At 32.7% G+C, this 18611-nt stretch overlaps 2 protein-coding genes across 2 annotated transcripts in view; both read left to right on the forward strand.

Annotated features, from left to right (window-relative positions):
- The window catches only part of LOC125071320 (dopamine receptor 2-like), a 154495-nt gene that overhangs the window by 34577 nt on the left and 101307 nt on the right, over positions 1-18611 (forward strand). The gene's annotated exons all lie outside the window — the stretch shown is intronic.
- On the forward strand, positions 10940-11392 carry LOC125071573. Its single transcript, XM_047681893.1, has one exon. It carries the CDS (start codon positions 10940-10942, stop codon positions 11390-11392), a length of 453 nt encoding a protein of 150 aa, XP_047537849.1.

Below are 18611 nucleotides of genomic sequence, written 5' to 3' on the forward strand. Positions count from 1 at the left end.
TGCAACCAAGCTCCAGACTCCGCCCTCGACACCGCTCTGAGTCTGGCCAGATCCACTCCACTAGCAGCACTGACAAGTCGGCCGAGCTCAGACTTGTACCCCATATCGTCCCAAGCACGCTGCCTTTCTGGAAATAATTAGATATGAAGCAATAATTAGATATGAAATAAAAAATATAACTTAACATAATTGTAAGAAGGGAGTAGTGATGCCGGTTGATAGTGATCACGACATATGAGTCGATCTTCGGTTTTGTGTGGGGTACACTAAGGCGCACCAAAAGATGCTTTACATCAAAAATTCATATTACTTTCTTATATATTAATAGCGTAAGCCGATTTTTGACCCAGTGATTATGGGACGATGACTGCACATAAAAAAATTGGTTATAGTCTCATTTTGAAAAGCTCCAGCCGTAGATGTGCAGAAAATTAAAGATTCTTGATGGCGTTTTCTAAATTAATACGAATTAACCAATAATTTATTTTGAAAAAAGTCACTGGTCGGTTAGAGAGCGGCACTATGTATGTATAAGAAAAAAAATGAAAAACTTAAGCAAAATTAAAATAAATAGTTTTTTACAAACTTCAATTCTAACGTCAATTTATTAAATGAAATCCATTGACTTTTTTAAAAATTATTTTACATCTTTTGATAAAATGCCACTGCCAAATATTCCATGTGGCCAGATTGGATTACTACCAAACTTATCACTAACTATATAAAAAAACAAAAACATAAATCTCCACACAATCATTTCAATCGGAATCGTTTTACAAATATTCATAAAATGAAATAAACCATATAATCTCCTCGAAGCAGCTTAAAGGAGAATCAAAAAATCGATAATGCATACTCCGAACGGCGTATTGCACTCAGCTCTAAAAATTCATAGCAAATACGATTTGAATACGCTTACTATATAACAACAAATACTTATACTTCGTACATTTTATTTACTGGGATTGAATATCAATATAGGTAGTTAGTATAAAGCGGAGAATTAAACCACTATAAGCTGTTCAATAGAATCATATCTAATTTATGAACAAATCCTACACATATAAATGCAAGTTATATAAAATACTCCCGTCTTATTGATATATTTTTTATTTTTTTAGCATTAGCAGCCTGTAAATTTTCATACTGCTGGGCTAAAGGCCTCCTCTCCCTTTGCGGAGAAGGTTTGGAGCATATTCCACCACGCTGCTCCAATGCGGGTTGGCGGAATACACATGTGGCAGAATCTCGTTGAATTAGGCACATACAGGTTTCCTCACGATGTTTTCCTTCACCGCCGAGCACGAGATGAACTATAAACACAAATTAAGCACATGAAAATTCAGTGGTGCCTGCCTGAGTTTGAACCCGAAATCATCGGTTAAGATGCACGCGTTCTAACCACTGGGCCGTCTCGGCTCAATTGATATATACATATATGCTAATATACAAATTCGAGAGAAACTCTTTCTGGGTGTCTGTTACGCTTACACGACTAAACCGCTAATCCGAATTTGATGAAATTCGGAACGAAGCAAACTTGAACTCCTATATATATGTATATATAAATAATTATGTTTAAATATATTAGGTTCTTCTCGCGGCTCTACCCGCCTTAATCTTTACTGCCAATCGTAGCCTGATGCAAATAGTCAATAACAGAAAAAGATTTTTCAAATCAAACCAGAAGATTCTTACAATCCACATTTAACAGATAAACAAACTTCTAAGATTTTGACTGACCCAGCAATAATATAAGGGTTCTTGACATTAAAATGGCTGTAAAGAACATATTGTTTACGGTACTTATTAATATTACTCCGTTGTTAATACAATGACGCAAAATAATGATCGCACATATATATTTATATAGTGTACAATCATTAGTAGATGTAATTATATAAGACTAGCTGAACTTGTGGTTTTACCCGCGGGTAATTTATAAAACCTTACCTGTAGCACAAAAACCGTAATACCATTAATTAAAAAGTAGTGCATGGACACTGGACTCCAGGACTCAAACTACCTTCACACCAAATTTCATCTAAACCGATAAACTGTCTGTCAAGACAGAGTTAATTTTACACTTATAATGTTAGTATTGATATATGTAGATACTAATTAAAAGTAGGACTAAAAAAAGCAAAAACAATGTACAAAGATTATAAAAATACTCTTAAACGATTATTATTATTAATATTGTTATATATTTATTTAAATATGCTAATAATCTAAATGAGAATTGAAAAAAAAACTATTAGTACAATTAATGAAGTAATATTATTTTAAGTCTTGAATATACGTAATATAAATTTAAATAACTAATGGCTACTAAAACTTTCTTATTTGTTAAATTAAGCTGTTCCTTTATAAAGAGTTCTTTGTTAATAATTTAAATAAAAACTAGCACCATCTTAAGAGAAACGTACTTTTAACGTTTCAAAAGTATAAAAGTTTAATTTCAAGATTAAAACATTTTTACAAAGAATTGCATTTGTAGTATCAATAGTGCAACGGTAATATAGGAACGATTCGGTTACTGCGACACCTATCAAAGAAAAATTGCCCGCTGCACAGGAGATATGATAATGGACAGAGTGTGTCTAAATTTTAATTGTATAATAGTCCCCACTCTCGGCGATAATCCGAGACGATTGGAGACATTTCAGGAGCAGGACCAACGGCTGTACGTGCTGTCTGTGCACAGCAATGTATTACTTTCTTAACTACGGGTTGCTACTGATATTTCTTGACAGAAGCTTAGAATCCAGGTATTATACATTTGAAGATTCGCTTCTAGCAACGAAATGGTCGAAGTCAAGATCAACGGTACATGGGCCGAAGCGACCCTTCTACTAATGACGTAAACACTTATAATACCAGCTGTACGTTTAGCTGCAAAAAAAAAGTAAATAGTCATGAAAATAGGCATTTCCAATAAAGCTACTAACCCATTACATTTCTCCACGGGCTAGGATTGACCGGAAGACTATTAAAAAAGTTCATAACTTCGACCTTAAAACTTCACAGTCATCCTATTTATTTATTTAACACTAAAGAACTCCAACAAAATATAATACATATTTAAAATAAAATATTTCGAATAGAGTAGTGATTGAATATTCAATTTCTGGATATATTGTATCAGAATAAAACCGATAATATTAATTAAAATAAATTAAGAAAACTACAACTAAATTACTGGTAAAATAATTGTATCTCATTGACGCTAACAATGAGATGGAATTTAATAATAATGATGCAAATTAACAATTGATTAATTATTGTTATGCGAAACAATTGGCATAATTTAATTGTACGGAAAGCATAACATTTCTCTTTGAAGACAATACGTGTCGAACCCCATGGTTGGAACATTCGAGATATTGGTTTGGTCTTTTCAAAGGACAATGATTATTATGATGATGTCATTTATATGATACGAACCGATTTCGGCAACGGCAGCCAATCTCAAGAGAGACTAGCCAACAAGTACAAGTGTATGCGTAAACCCAGTTGCATTCTTATAATCCGATAGGACGGCAAATTTCGCACGACCGGTAAAAATTCAGATGCAGGACCAAAATCTTTACGTAATTTCCAAGGCATGGTAGGGTACACACTTCCAACTTCCAGACTCCAGATTTTTACTAAGAGGTTTTCAATAGGATAATCCAATAAATTTTCATCCATTTGACCTGGGGTTTGAACCCTGGGCCTCGGAATCTGCGGCCATATATAAGACCACTAGACTAACGAGGTAGTCAATTTCTGATATACGAACTAACTAGTTTCTATCCATGGATTTTGTGCCGTGTTGCTTTTTCCGGTGTCGATAACTTTCTATTGTACTTTATCTCGAGTCGATATCGCTTTCTATGTAAAAAATCACGAAGATCCCTTGCGCCGTTGCTTGAAGAAATAAGGACAAACTAGCAAAGACATTTTCGAATTTATAGCATGGACATCTTAAAAGCTCGTTACCTCTTCGCTTGTCAAATTTATATCGCAAGTGGATTTTATAGAGAACGCTTTGAATGAATTTAAATATAAGAAATTTGTTTTCGCAAAATATGAAAACATATATTTTAATTGGAATCCAGATAAGGAAGTAGGTCACCTCATAAGTGATATATCATGCTTACAGCAATGTTAAGTATTTCTTAAAGTAACAGCTTGTAAAAGTCCTACTGAGTCAAACCCACCAATATGAAAAGGTTTGGAGTTTTTTGCAATGCGGAATGGTGGATGTGGCAGGATTTCATCCAAAATTTATAATATTGTTAATGACAATATTTCCTGAAATTAATAACATCAAAAGTAAGTAGTGCTAACCTGGGCTTGATCCACAAAACTCTTTTAAATTTGGTGTTCTAGCAACGGCGTCATATCAGCTCAATTTATTATATATATTCTAACAACAAGGTGAGTATGCATATATGCTGCATCATAGTCACTTCTGTAAATTGACTCGGTAATAGGCATTCGGTATGCCATTAACGTTGAAATTATGTTTCAAGGTCTGATCTCAAACGAAGATGCATGCAAGATATTCTTGTAACTAAATTGATTGACATAAATGTAAGCTATTAAACAAAGCATGTAATGTGTTTAGTTATAGAAGACTATGTTTAATGAATTACAATGATGTAGGTTAATAATAACTTTATATTTTTACTATGAGCCTCAAAATAAAACTTGCTAAATTTTATTATTGTGACCTGAAACTTTATTGTATACTGTTATAAACGGGTTTATATATGTCTAAGATTTAATATATGCTCGTCACATAAAATCTATCGCGAATTTGCAATTCAATAATCCTATCTCGAACTTATATTAGAAATCTGGTTTTGCTGTGTTTGCTATTAAGGAGATTTGATTTAAATTCACTTTTACTAACATGAAACTTATTTCTCGAATAAAATATACATATATACAACTTCTTATTTCACTTTACAGTCTTAGTCTTTGATAACATATAATTACTTGCTTACTTATCAAAGCTAATTATATCTTTCCATTGCCAAAACGACGAACAGTCACTAATTCCACGTATTGAAGGCTAAATTTATTTATAGTGAATAGCGCAATGGTTTAAGGGCCGCCAAGCGATGTGAAAAGTCACAGAATCGATCCTAAGGTTATTGTTGTCTTCACTCCTACCACACATTTTAAGTTTAAATGAAGGGGCAAATAGGGATGCGAAATAGGTAATCTTTTATTAAAAAAATAAAATAAAATTTAGTGATTATATGTTTGATGTAGTATGAGATCCTTGGCCAATTTTGTAACAAAAAAAAAATCCTAAGCGCAATATAAATTACTTCATATACAGAAAATATATGGTTATTTAATCAAGTTTGTACTTTTCTGTTTGCATATTTTTTGCTGCAACAATGAAATACTAATTTAAAAAAAAAAAAAAAAGAAATGAAATACAAACATGATACTATTCCAAAGGCCGTCACGCAGTTTAAAAGCTTTATAGCCCCGAAACCAGTCAGTATTCTGACTTGGTAAGCTTGCTTATAACTCTGCAGGTAACAAGGTCCTAGGACTAGGTCCTACGACTCCGAGTTGGGTTCATAAATAGTTATTGGAATTTAATTTCAAGAAATTCTTAGTAGTCTGGAATGAGATAGTTTGTATTTCCGTTGCCTAAAAAACATCATAACAAAACATCCCGGCTGAACTTTTTCGTTGTGTCGGAATGCATTGTCATCATTACTAAATTGAGTACACGTCTATTTGTGTATAAACATCTATGCCTTGCACAGTTAGTTAGAATATTCATAATATAACTTAACAAATTATAGTTTTCAGCTATAATTTATATTAAAAGTAATTATAGTATTATAATACTTATTTAAATAAATAAAGCAATCTCTTTATACATTATACCGACTTACCACCACAGCTGCGAACAGCTAGACCAAGTAATTAAAACAACAAGGGAAAGAAACGCGAAGCCTTTAAACGTCAAACTTAATTAAAAGTATGTTTAAAATTAACAAGTGGCATTAAATTTAAACTTTTCGTGCCTGTTTTAGAAGTTTATAAGGACACGAGGTATGTATTTATTTTCTAATTCGATATTTAAAATTATCCGAATATTTTAAATAATTTCATGGTTACAATTAATTCGTGTGATAATTGTACTTTACAATTAGTATGGAATAAATTTCCATTTCATTAGTCTAATTAATTGCATCTAAATTTACCACTCTTGAGCATAGGCTTCCTCGGCTGTTAAATGTAATATTTGGATCTACCAAGTATAAAGTAAATTAAAGGTGTATAAAAAATTAAGTTATTGGACATGATTTAAAGACTCCTTACATTACAATCCTTTAAAGTAAGGTGATGATAGAATATAAATATATATTAAAAGTACTATATATACTATTTCTAAATAAATTGGTAACTTATGTACGCTAATGGCTCACCTCATTATTCTTTGAATATCGTTCGAAGAAGTCTAGCTATTAAAATCAGATTCAAATCCACAGTATATTAAAATAATCATAAAAGATGTGATTCGATATAATAGACAATTTCCTATATTTAAGTTTATTTTATATATAAAATCTATTTTAGCGAAATCTTAATTTAATAACAATTATGATGTCCTTCTAAATGATTTTGTTATGGTTGCTGTTCTGAACTGCAAACACGACAGGGGAGAAGCGCACGGCCAACGGCTTTACGCGTTTACTGAGGCACAGGAGTGCAAACACAGACAACTTCCACTATATCAATTTAGTTATATATCAAATAGCCTAGTAGGCTCAGATTTTTGTTTAAGTTGTTAGGTAAGGTTTAAATGTAATTACAAAGAATATATCATCATCATCATAGTTAAAACTGACTAATGTTTAGAGTTTGCATATTTAATGCTATAAAAATTAAAATACATATAAAACCAATAATAATAGACCAATGTTTCGTTATTCTGACAGTTTGGTAATAGTAAAATGATCCATCAAACAAATATTGTGACGAACATTATTTAATTAATAGTTGTTCTTACATTTTACTAATATTATAAAACTTACATTATTTCATTAATAGTTGTTCTAACATTTTACTAATATTATAAAACTTACATTATTTCAATAATAGTTGTTCATACATTTTACAACAATCGGTAAGAAAGAATAAAAAACATATAAATGTGATATTCTTTGTAAGGCTCTTCTAATAGAAATCAAACCACGATTCGTAATGGCAATACGGTTTTACATAAACGCACCACATATGATCAGAATTAAAATTAATGTTAACAATATTTGAAAAAAATACCTTCGCAAAAAGCGAAAGTGTACTAAATAAAATACAAATATAGGCGTGAAAAAAGTATTTAGATTCGAAACAGCAATCCAAACAAATGAAATATAGAAAAATGCTTAAACAGACTTAACGTACCTATGAGATTTTATTAAAAAAAAAAAAAAAACATTTTTTTTCCTATTAACCAAGGCCAAGGAATATATCAAGAAGATCGCACGCAGTAGTTTCGCATCGCATCGATCGCACGTAGTGTTAGTCTGCGTGAGTCTTGCAGTTTCCTTCTATTTTTAATACGGAAGTGAAGGAAAACCGTGAGATAATCTGTCTCACCTACATTTATGTGATATCCGTGCCCTACTTTTTAATGATATTATGCAATTAAAAGTTATCCCTTAAAATCTGTATCTAATCCTTTCAGTCGCATTAGTGCATTAGGATAAAAAGTTTAAATACGGAGTAGCAGACGTAAGCTTACATCAAGTGGTCTTGAGAGACCATCGTAATCGAGATCGGAGAAGTCTCTAAGGAACGCTATAAAATTTGACCCTCATTACAATCGGACCCTAATAACGTCAATTTGAAACCATCGAAGGTTGACCGATAAATAAACACACTGATTTCCTAGCCGTCAGGTTGCTCGAATTGCAAGATTAAGGAAATTTATAGTGACCGAAGAAATTCATTTTAAAAATATTTTTAACGATTTTAGGAAAAATAAGGGATCAATTCGATTGTTTTTAAATTTAAGTCGGTTATATTATTGCCAAATTATTATTATATCAAATATGCTGTAAGAAAAGATTGTGTCAAGCAGTGCAGACAGAGTTATTATACAGACATTTTTAAGTTAATAATATATGAAGTACCTCGACTTCTTGGAAGGGGGCGGGGGCGGGGGCTTGTATGCGGTAAAATTGGTTTCCCCTTCTAATAATAGATATCACCATGTTAACTTCTAAAACATGGAAGATAAGCACTTAAGTAAGGCATCATTTATATAATTATGTTCTTGATCTACCAATTTTAATAAATTCTTTAAATTTAGTTAGTATCTTAGTTACTATGACTACAGGTCAATTTTATTTGCCAATTTATTTATAACATTGACGAGGCGTTTTATCTTATACGAGATAAGATGTAATGAAGCGTGATATAAGTATTTAATGGTGGGCTGTTGGGCAAAGGTCCTGGTCTATTTGTGGACGATTGGAGTTTAAATGGGTTTGAATAATTAATGGATTAAATAAAAAATAAATGTTTGATTTTTTGGGATAAAATATTTCCTTCTCTCAATTATTGAACTCGAGTTCTGAGTTGAGTTACATAGACGACAGACGCAGTACATACTGATCGAAGTTGACGCGTACCGTGAGTTAATCAGGATATAAGATAATGCTCCAATTGCTTTTATTAAAATATATTGCTTCCTTTCATAGATTTCTCAAGATCAGCAGTGATATTTCTCTAAACACTCAGTGTCTATTATGTTGACAATCGATTTACGATGATACGCTGTTTTTGATGTATAATTATTAAAGATAATGACCCATATTACTACCCATATTACCCACCCAAACGTGTTTAGTAGGGATATTCTGTAAAAAAAACTCGAAACTCACCGGAGATTACAAACATGAAATTAACAATAATTATAAAATTTATAATATACGCGTATTAAAATAGCGTAATGTTGGTTGTCAGCTGTTCACGAGTGAGATACGGATTGAATTCTTACAGCGCTGTTCAAATCCCACGATTTGAGTTGCATTTTACTGAACTATAAAGGCTATTTATGAATATCAAGACTATACAACTTCGTATGTAATAGTGTTGTTGTTTGCATGCACGCTCGTCCAAAATATTATCCGTATTTCTATAACCTCCAAGGCTTAGATGGATAAGCGGATTGTTATAAAAAAAAAACTGAATAAGTACTTAGTATTTAGCATCTGAAATATATATATTTTACATATATTGTTGTAGCCATTTTATCACTTTGGAGAAAATCATTTTATGATGGAGAAGCAGACAGGAGATGATTATATTTTGTATTTTTAATGTTCAATTATAAATTAAAAAAAGAAAAAATAAAAACGAACATATGCCATCTTTGTAGCTGTAGTATTTTAGCTTTGACAAAAGACCACAATTTTTTAGTAGGAATTTTATTTTTATTGAAAAATATATTATTCGTAATTTTTCATTCATTAAAAATGATTATCGCGTATAATGAACGATTGTCTTGTAAATAAAACTATCAGTAGCTCTGTTGTTAAAAAAAATGCTCTCGGTTTCGCCTGCCTCCTTTAAGCGTCAGCTAACAAATACAAACCCTGGGTTTCCTTTGTGTATATAATTCATCTTGTGCTTGACAGTAAAAGAGAACACCGTAAGGCAACCTGCATGTGTCGGATCAAATACTATCCACGTGATTATTTGACCAACTTGCACGTTGCTCCAAATTGCCTCCTCCGGGAAGAGAAGTGGCAGTTGTACAACACTAATACAGTTATATATGCTATCTATTTAGATAAAATGTTTCTCCTTTAAATTATATATTCGTAATTTTATTTAAATTAATCTTTTGTGTCTCTATCGCCATTCTTTTGTTTTTCCCGCATCTTAATAATATAAAAATAATATATCCTATACATGTTATTACACCATACATCCGATTATTATTGAACTTTGATGAGTTCTACGTAAGCCGGCGAAAGTTAATGTAAAGAAAAACTCGTAACTCACCGTAGAACACGAGCTTGTAATGTCAGTGTGATATGCGAGATAGACTGGATTTAATGTTGTCTTAGATTTTCGCGATTATTACACATTGAAATAAAACTAGTTTTTAACGGATTTAATCGCGTATATTAATTATTTTAACATCCCGACGTTTCGAGCACTCTGCAGTCTGCCCGTGACCACGAACACTGCAAAGTGCTCGAAACGTCGGGATGTTAAAATAATTAAAATAATTAATATACGCGATTAAATCCGTTAAAAACTAGTTTTATTTCAATAGACTGGATTTAATTATAAAAAAAATACAGCATCAAAATACACACACATACACGGATCAAAATTGTGTATCACCGTAAGCCAATTGTAATAATTTGACGACTCAGATACGAAGTCACTTTTAACAGAATCGCACAGCTGGCCTTATAATTAACAATAATGTTTCATTGTTTTTAACCACTTTGTGGAACTAGCTTTCGCCGGCGGTTTTTCCGAACAGATACGACTTGGCAACCTTCAAGAAAAGAGCGTACTCATTCCTAAAAGGCCGGCAACGCACCTGAAAGCCCCCCGGTGTTTTGCTGATGTCCATGGGCGGTGGTAATCACTTTCCATCAGGTGAGCCTCCTGCTCGTTTGCGACCTATAACAAAGAAAATGTCTTTCAATATAAACTTCAATAAATAGTTTTATGTAGGCCCTAATATTGATTTCGCGAAGCCAGGAAAGTTAGATAGTATTATTTATGTTACTGTAAAAGCTCGAACTACGGTAAATCTTAAGATTTTCCAGTAAAACCTAAGATTTACCGATTATGAATGGTAAATGTCCATAAAACTTTGGGAATCGAGCATTTTAGCATCGTTCACTTGGTAAATCTTAGGATTTTCATGTTAGGTTTGGTTGGAATGGTAAGCAGTGGGGAACTCGCGGCGGCCATTCGGCCTGTTTTGAAAGAGTGGGTCGAGCGCAAACTAGGCCCACTCACGTGTCACCTGACGCAGCTCATGATCGGTCACGGCTGCTTCGCCAAATACTTGTGCGAAGTGGTCGGTAGAGAGCCGTCGGTGGTATGCCACCACTGCGACGACGGAGCCGTGGACACGGCCGAGCACACGAGCGCAGATTGCTCAGCTTGGGCGGAGACTCGCACAGCCCTGTCCACGGCCTTTGACGGAGACATCTCGCTTCCCGCTTTAGTCCGAAAGATGGTCGCGAGTGAAGAAGCGTGGGCGGCATTACGGGTTTTCAGCGAAGCCGTAATATCCGCAAAGGAGGCGGCGGAGCGACAGCGGGAGGATGACACCAACTCCCTCCCGCTGCGTCGACGGCGCCGCGACCATCTAGGCCGGATGCTTTGAACGTGACACAGTGTGGTTGGCAGCGGAAATTTCCATCATATCCGCTGCCGCTTAGCTTCCAGTGGCGGACTCGGGGGAGTCCGTTCATGGTTCAGACGAAGGCGGAGTCGGAAGGTGCGCCGTAACATCCTGGCATGCCCTTCGTGGCGGGCCGCCCCTTTACAGCGACGGCCGCTGGCAGGGCCGCGGTGGTGAGCCATGCGCATTCCCGTAGCCCTGTCGCCTTGCGGAGAGGCGGAAATCCGAGGTGGTTTTAGTGGGTAGAACGGGACCTTCAGCGCCGGTAGTCCCACATACCCGACCCGGTCGCCCTTTCGACCGGGCGGAATGCGTAAATGCATTTCCTCCTCGTAAAACAAAAAAAAAAGGGTTGGAATGATAAAAGTCCGAAAAAGTCGTCTCTTTATAATAAATACTTACATTGACCAACTCATGTCGCTTAATCTTCGGTTTTACTGGAAAATCGTAATCATAATAATAATAATAAAAAAAATAGTTCGAGCTTTTACAGTAATATATAAAAATGCATTTGAAAAAAAAACATTATCTAAGAATAATATTATAAAATAACGGAGCATGTTCGTTTAAATATTACCCCTATATCACAAGTCAAAGTCTGATTACGATGTAACTTCCAAGGTTATAAACTTAATAGCATCCGTTCTCGGAGCAAAGCGTCAACATTGATTGAGATGTACAAAACAGCAAAGTTTAGTTCATTTTATGATATAACATATGATATCAAATACGACTCATGCTGTTATTTGTGCTTCTTAACTTATTTCATTATTAAAATAAAAAAAACAGTAATTTAGCGAACAATTAAATCGAGTTATTATTTAAAACTAGCGACCCGCCCCGGCTTCACACGGATGCAATGCTAAAACTAAATATACTAGAGAATGTCTTACAACGTTGAAGATTTTTCATGTCATTAGACAATACAAACCGCTACGTCCCCGCGTTTTAAATCTCTTTTCAATATCTTCGAAAAAGGCTGTATTAATCTACTTATATTAAATTAACAATGTATTAAAGCTACTTAATTGAATAAGGATTAATGTTGTATTGCTTAAAATCGCTTGGAAAATAAGCCATTATTTTTAGTAAAAAGTAAATGATAAAAAATGGTTATTATAGGTTATCCCTAAGAGATAGATATATATATACCGCATACTTTTTTGAAGACTTTTTTAAGGTGTACAATGCTGTAGTACATTATTTTGATCTATTAAGTAGGGTTCAGCCAGTGTTTGCAATGTAAGCGCAAAAAATGTGTTTATTTACGACATCACTTCAGAAACCTCTAAAATTATCAGTGTTTCTCTACTATTTTTTGCATGTATTATACATATAAATTTTTCTATGGCTTTGTCTTATACTATGTAATGATTAAATTTAATATAAAATATATACATTATATATAAATGTGAAAAATAAGTATATTTTAAACTAACTACTAAAACGACTCAAATGTAATGTAGTAGATTATTGTAGACATATATAGATTCGTAGAAAATATTGTCGCCAGAAGTGTTTGCGAAATGTCAGCCCATTGGATTGAAAGTCATTGTTTTGAAATTATAGTAGCAAATGAAAAATATAAAGTAAAAAGTATAAAAATTTGTAAAAATTCATTAATATAATTTTAATAATATTTAAAAATCTATTTGTAATTCAAAATTAAAAATGACGTTGCTGTCAGAAATTAATTATAAATGAAACTAATTAAATTATTTACGGATAATTAAATTAAAAAATGCTTTTAAAATTGAAAACAGCAATATTCTATTAAAAGGTGAAAATGGAAATTAAGTTATTTTATCTTTTTTAAAATGATTACACTATAAGGCCTAACATATATATTATTTACACATGACAATCAATAAAATTATGTCTATTAATTGTCTATTATATGTCTATTAATAATTATTTAATTACTAAAAATTAGGCAACGTCATGTCTAACCTTATAATAATATTATAGTATAGTATTTAAAATACAAGACTTTTGAAATTGTTTATTTTACTTAACTAAGCTACATTTGCTTTTACTTACTTTATTGAGTAAGTAATAGCCCTTAAATGTCTCTGCACTGCTGAGCAAAGGCTACTTGTCCTATTAAGGAGAAGGATAACGAGCTCCATTCACCAAGCTGCCTCAATTATAACATGAGAAAATGTTTTAATATTTTCCTTCACCGACTAAAATGAGTATGAAGGGAATTGCAAACTTCAAAATATCGGAATAACTAATTTGTATTCATTCGAATTTGACCGCCTTGTTGTAGTCATCTAGCTAATGTTAAGGTTGATAGGCAGCACATCCTGAGATCTTGGGCTAATATATCGGGCCAATAAAAAAGGGTTGCGGTCAAGATTTCCCAGAATTAGCCCGGAATCTGGACGTTGACTCTGGTCAAAAAACAAGCAATATTGTACAACAAAGTCTCAAGACTGAATTCTTTCCATGACTAGCTTTTCCATCCGATTTGGAGATTGAGGAAATAGACTTGGACTTGAAAATCTACAGTCCTATAAGGATATGATCTTATGCTTAGAAAGTGATTTTTTAAACAATATCACAGCAAGAGCAACACAATTCTCTTTCGAATGTCAAATCAGTTATGTCAGAAAAAACCAAACGGTATACACGTAAACCCTTGCAAAACAACGTTTAAAAATAAGATTGTTTTGTCTTAATAGACATCGAATTTCAAAAGTTTAGAGCAGTTAAACTTGTTAGCATGAAATGAGGAAGTTTTAAAGAGAAAATGTAATCCCGTTTAATTTATACTTCGTTTCACAAATAAGTTGAAGTTTATATGGTGAAAGCTTGCTACGAATTTTAGTTTGATTTAACAAATGACTTGTCAGACGCATGTTGTTTAATAAATTAAATTTCAGAATTAAAAATCAACTTCTGGGTAGGTATCACCCACTCATCATATATTCTACCGCCAAACAGTATAACTCAGTGTTGTTGTGTTCCGGTTTGACGGGTGAGTGAACCAGTGTAACTATACGCACAAGGGGCATCTTAGGTCCCAAGGTTAGTGGCGCATTGGTGATGTAAGAAATGGTTAATACTTCTTACAGCGCCATTGTCTATGGGCGGTGGTGACCACTTACCATCAGATGGCCATTTTGCTCGTCCGACAACTATATCTAAACTACTGTATCATAAAAAAAATAATGAAATATTATATGATATTAGTATTGAATTAAAGGTTTTAACTGTTAGGATCTGGTTTTCTGAATATGATATTCAGGAAATGAATCGATGTAAAAATTGTTTACGAGGCGTCATTTACAAGCATTTCTATAAAAAACGCTACGCAAGTTAAATTCCTTTGATAGGAGTAACTTTAACGACTCGGCTCGTAACTCGAAAACGATCAATTACCGGTGTAAAATAAATGAATTGGGAGTAGTCCGTTGATACTTATTAATGTCTATCTTTGAGCTTTATCGAACATATCTGCAATATCTTTTTAATGTAAAGTAATGAAAATACAGCATAAATAGAAGATTATCAGTAGACAAAGAAACTTTGAAATACTCGGAACAATACATTTACCTTGGAAAACAAATAGGCTTCGACAGAAAACTTAACGAACTAGAAATAGAACGAAGAGCGCAAAGTACATGGAATAAGTACTGGTCGTTAAGCGAAATATTTAAAAGCAACATGCCTATTCATATCAAAACAAAGGTTATGACGTCGTGTCTCCTACCATGCCTCACCTACGCGTGCCAAACTTGGAAGTATACTTCTAAAGTTAAAAGGCAAATTATTACCTGCCAACGTGGAATAGAACGAAGCATGCTTAATATTAAAAAAATACAAAAAGTCCGCCATACCAAAATCAGAAAGGTCACCAAGGCAAAGGATGCCTTAAGCTACGCTAAGAAACTAAAATGGAAGTGGGCGGGACACGTAGCAAGGCTAGAGGACGAAAGATGGACTAGCAGGATAACAATGTGGCAGGGTCCATACGGAAAGCGTCTCAAAGGCAGACCTTATACTAGATGGGCAGACGAAATAACAAAAATTGCTGGTCCCTTCTGGCCACAAATAGCTAAAGATAGAGAAGAATGGAATTCTTTAGAGGAGGCCTTCACCTTCGCCTGAGGAGGGGTTCTTGCATTAAAATTTATTTATTAAAGTTTCATTTAAGATTTATATTTTATCACATCACATTTTTCTTATATAGCATAAAAATTAACTTTACAATTCTTTAAACTCTGTAAATGTGCAAGAAATAAAAGGCTTTTTATTTTTTTTTTATTTTATTTTATTTTATTTTATTATTTTATAATGAAAATATATTTCGAAAGTAGTTTAATAAAAATCAAATATTTTCCCGGATATTCTAGATAGTATCCACATTAAATACTGCAACTAGTCAAATCAATATGACAAAATAGGTTGTATTTCTATAATAGACAATATACATAGATTTTTATATATACATGTTCACTTGTCTGAATGTGATTTGTAATTGGAACAAATATTTGTATGTGTTTGTGAAGCATGTTTTTTAAATTAGAAAGTCAAGATGCTGTGTACATAATGATTCATTTTAACCGTACATTTTATCTACCTTTAATAAATATTTACACACGAATACGCCGAAGTTAACGAGCATTACATTGACTTTCGTTGTGGGTGTACGGAACCGCCTACACGTTTCAACTTGGTTATTATATTTTATTTATCATATACTTGGGGAATCGTTTCATTCATTTAAATAACCGGAGACAATATGTTTGCCGGAATTAAAAAATATTTTATAGTTAAAGATATGTCCAGATTGTTTTAACTACAGTTATTTATAATTGTAACACACATTGCTTATTAAAGACTGAACCCAAGTCTATAATAGTAATGAGGTGAAGCGAATACACACCATGGTTGGATAAGAGTTAAAGAGAACGTAGGTTTAATAATTGTACAAATTACTTATCACATAATACATAGAAATGTCCGTTTTAGTGAATCACTATTTAATAGCCATTTGAAAGGGATGCGATTTGTCAAACTTTCCGTACACAGTGAATTCACAGTTGAAGTAAATCTTCTCAAATCCTTTGTAATAAATTTAGAGGAAATTAGCATAAAGATACTTTGATGTTAAATATAATAAAGGAGCCGAATCATTTGTGTCTGTACTTCATAGAGCATACCGTCAGTTGCTGCACTTCAATGTACACCATTCCCGAAATTACAAAGATACAAATTTTACCCTCTATTAAGTCATACTGTTAATAATTTTCTCGTGGCAGAGTTCCCACAACGTCCTCTTTCAAAGGAATGTCATTATTATAGAAGATGTTAAAGCGCAAAAGGACAGTACAGTACTTACAGGCTTTACATAGTTTCTGCTATAGATGAAGCAGTCTAATACTACCAATCTCCAAATCCCGATCTATTATTAAGAATTCCTAGATAGGTTGACTCAATATTTTTTCACCTATACCGTGACGAAGATCTGCGATAGTAAAACCTATCCATCCACCAACGAGTCAAGGCTAGTACTAATGGATTATTATAAAAGATGATTTTTAAACAAGTCACTCCTCTTAAGCCATAAGTAAGTTCATAATGATTTCTTAGAATTAAAAATACATGATCTCGTGAAATGTTTTTAATAAATATAATATGTCTAAAAGGACTCGTCACATGAGTACCTACCGAAAACTTTTCCACCTCAAGTTTTTACGCGATTCTCTTCAAATTTTTCTCTAATGATATAATGCATTTATATCGTAAGTGAAAAAATTGCCTTGTTGCCTCAGAGTAAGTTTGTGCTATATTTAAACTGAAATTGTTTAAATTGAATAATCTAAACCCTTGAGCTATTTTCGTCTAAACTCCTAGCACAAGCTTTAAGCTTTATTGGAAGGATTAAAGGAAATTAATAATATTGATAATATTATTAATTTCCTTTAAATTAAGGTTTGCTACTATTTATTTTATTTAAAAAATGAAAATCAAATATGAATATTACTATTATCAAATGTGAGTCTGTATTATAAGAATTTATTTTGATCGTTTCTTTGTCTGTTGTTGTGTGTTCCTTATCCATTTATCCGCTTAAGTTAAATCTTTATGCAGATGATGTTGCGCTGCGTGAAGGATTAAAAGCTTAAAAATATCTTAGCCTATAAAATATTACTGAATATCTTATAAGAAAATTAATAATATTTTTTTTTTTATATAATGTTAATTATCATCAAACGATATTTTTCAACATTTTGGTTCCAATAGTATTCAGATATAGAACATTTTTAATTTATGACGGTGAATCAGTTTGGCTATTAGCCTGCAGGTCTTCTATACTTTACAAGTCGTTGCCAGCTAGAAATGTACTCGTTTTACAAAGGTTTAATTTTTGTTTGTCTTCAAAGTGAAATACAAATGATTTGAAAACGATAACTTTTAATTAGTTTTGTATTCCCTCAGTTCTAATAGACCTTGCACTCATTTCGACTCATTAAACTTAATTGCTAAAATTTCATTTTATATAGATGGCAACGCGCCAAAGTTCAGCAGTACTTTATTATAATAGAATTTTAGTTACAATAAAAAAAACAAATTCGACTTTGTTTAATTATTCTATGTTTTTGTAAACGTACCTCTTTTAAAGTTTCAACTATTTTAAAACGAATAACAAATATCTTATTATAACTTAAATTGATCTTCTTTATTTTAATTAGTTTTATGAAAGCTTCACTTCGTATTTGCTCGGTTCTGCACCGACTAAGTGGCGATGTTCCTTAAATCGGGTTCGATTTACATTCAATATTTCAAAGTGAATTCAATAAAAGAAGGTTAGATGACAATTCACAAGATCACAATGAAATTATCTTTAACATAAGATTGTTTGTATAAGCCCGTCTGATATACCAACTTCTTATCATACAATATTCTAAAACCAATCAGGAATATTTAGCATTGTTAGTTCGACGTGAACGGTGCCAGTCAGCCAGTGTAAATATAAGCATAAGGGACATAGCATCTTACTTCCTATAATTTGAAGTTTATATGGTGAAAGTAGAGCTTACTATGAAATTTAGTTTGATTTAACAAATGACTTGAATTAAAAACCTACTTCGTGGTAGGGCTTTGTGCAAGCCCGTCTGGGTTGGTACCACCCATTCATCAGATATTCTACTGCCAAACAACAGTACTCAGTATTGTTGTGTTTCGGTTT

This window comes from Vanessa atalanta, chromosome 19 (genome assembly GCF_905147765.1).
Source record: "Vanessa atalanta chromosome 19, ilVanAtal1.2, whole genome shotgun sequence".
In the NCBI taxonomy this organism is placed as follows: Eukaryota; Metazoa; Arthropoda; class Insecta; order Lepidoptera; family Nymphalidae; genus Vanessa; species Vanessa atalanta.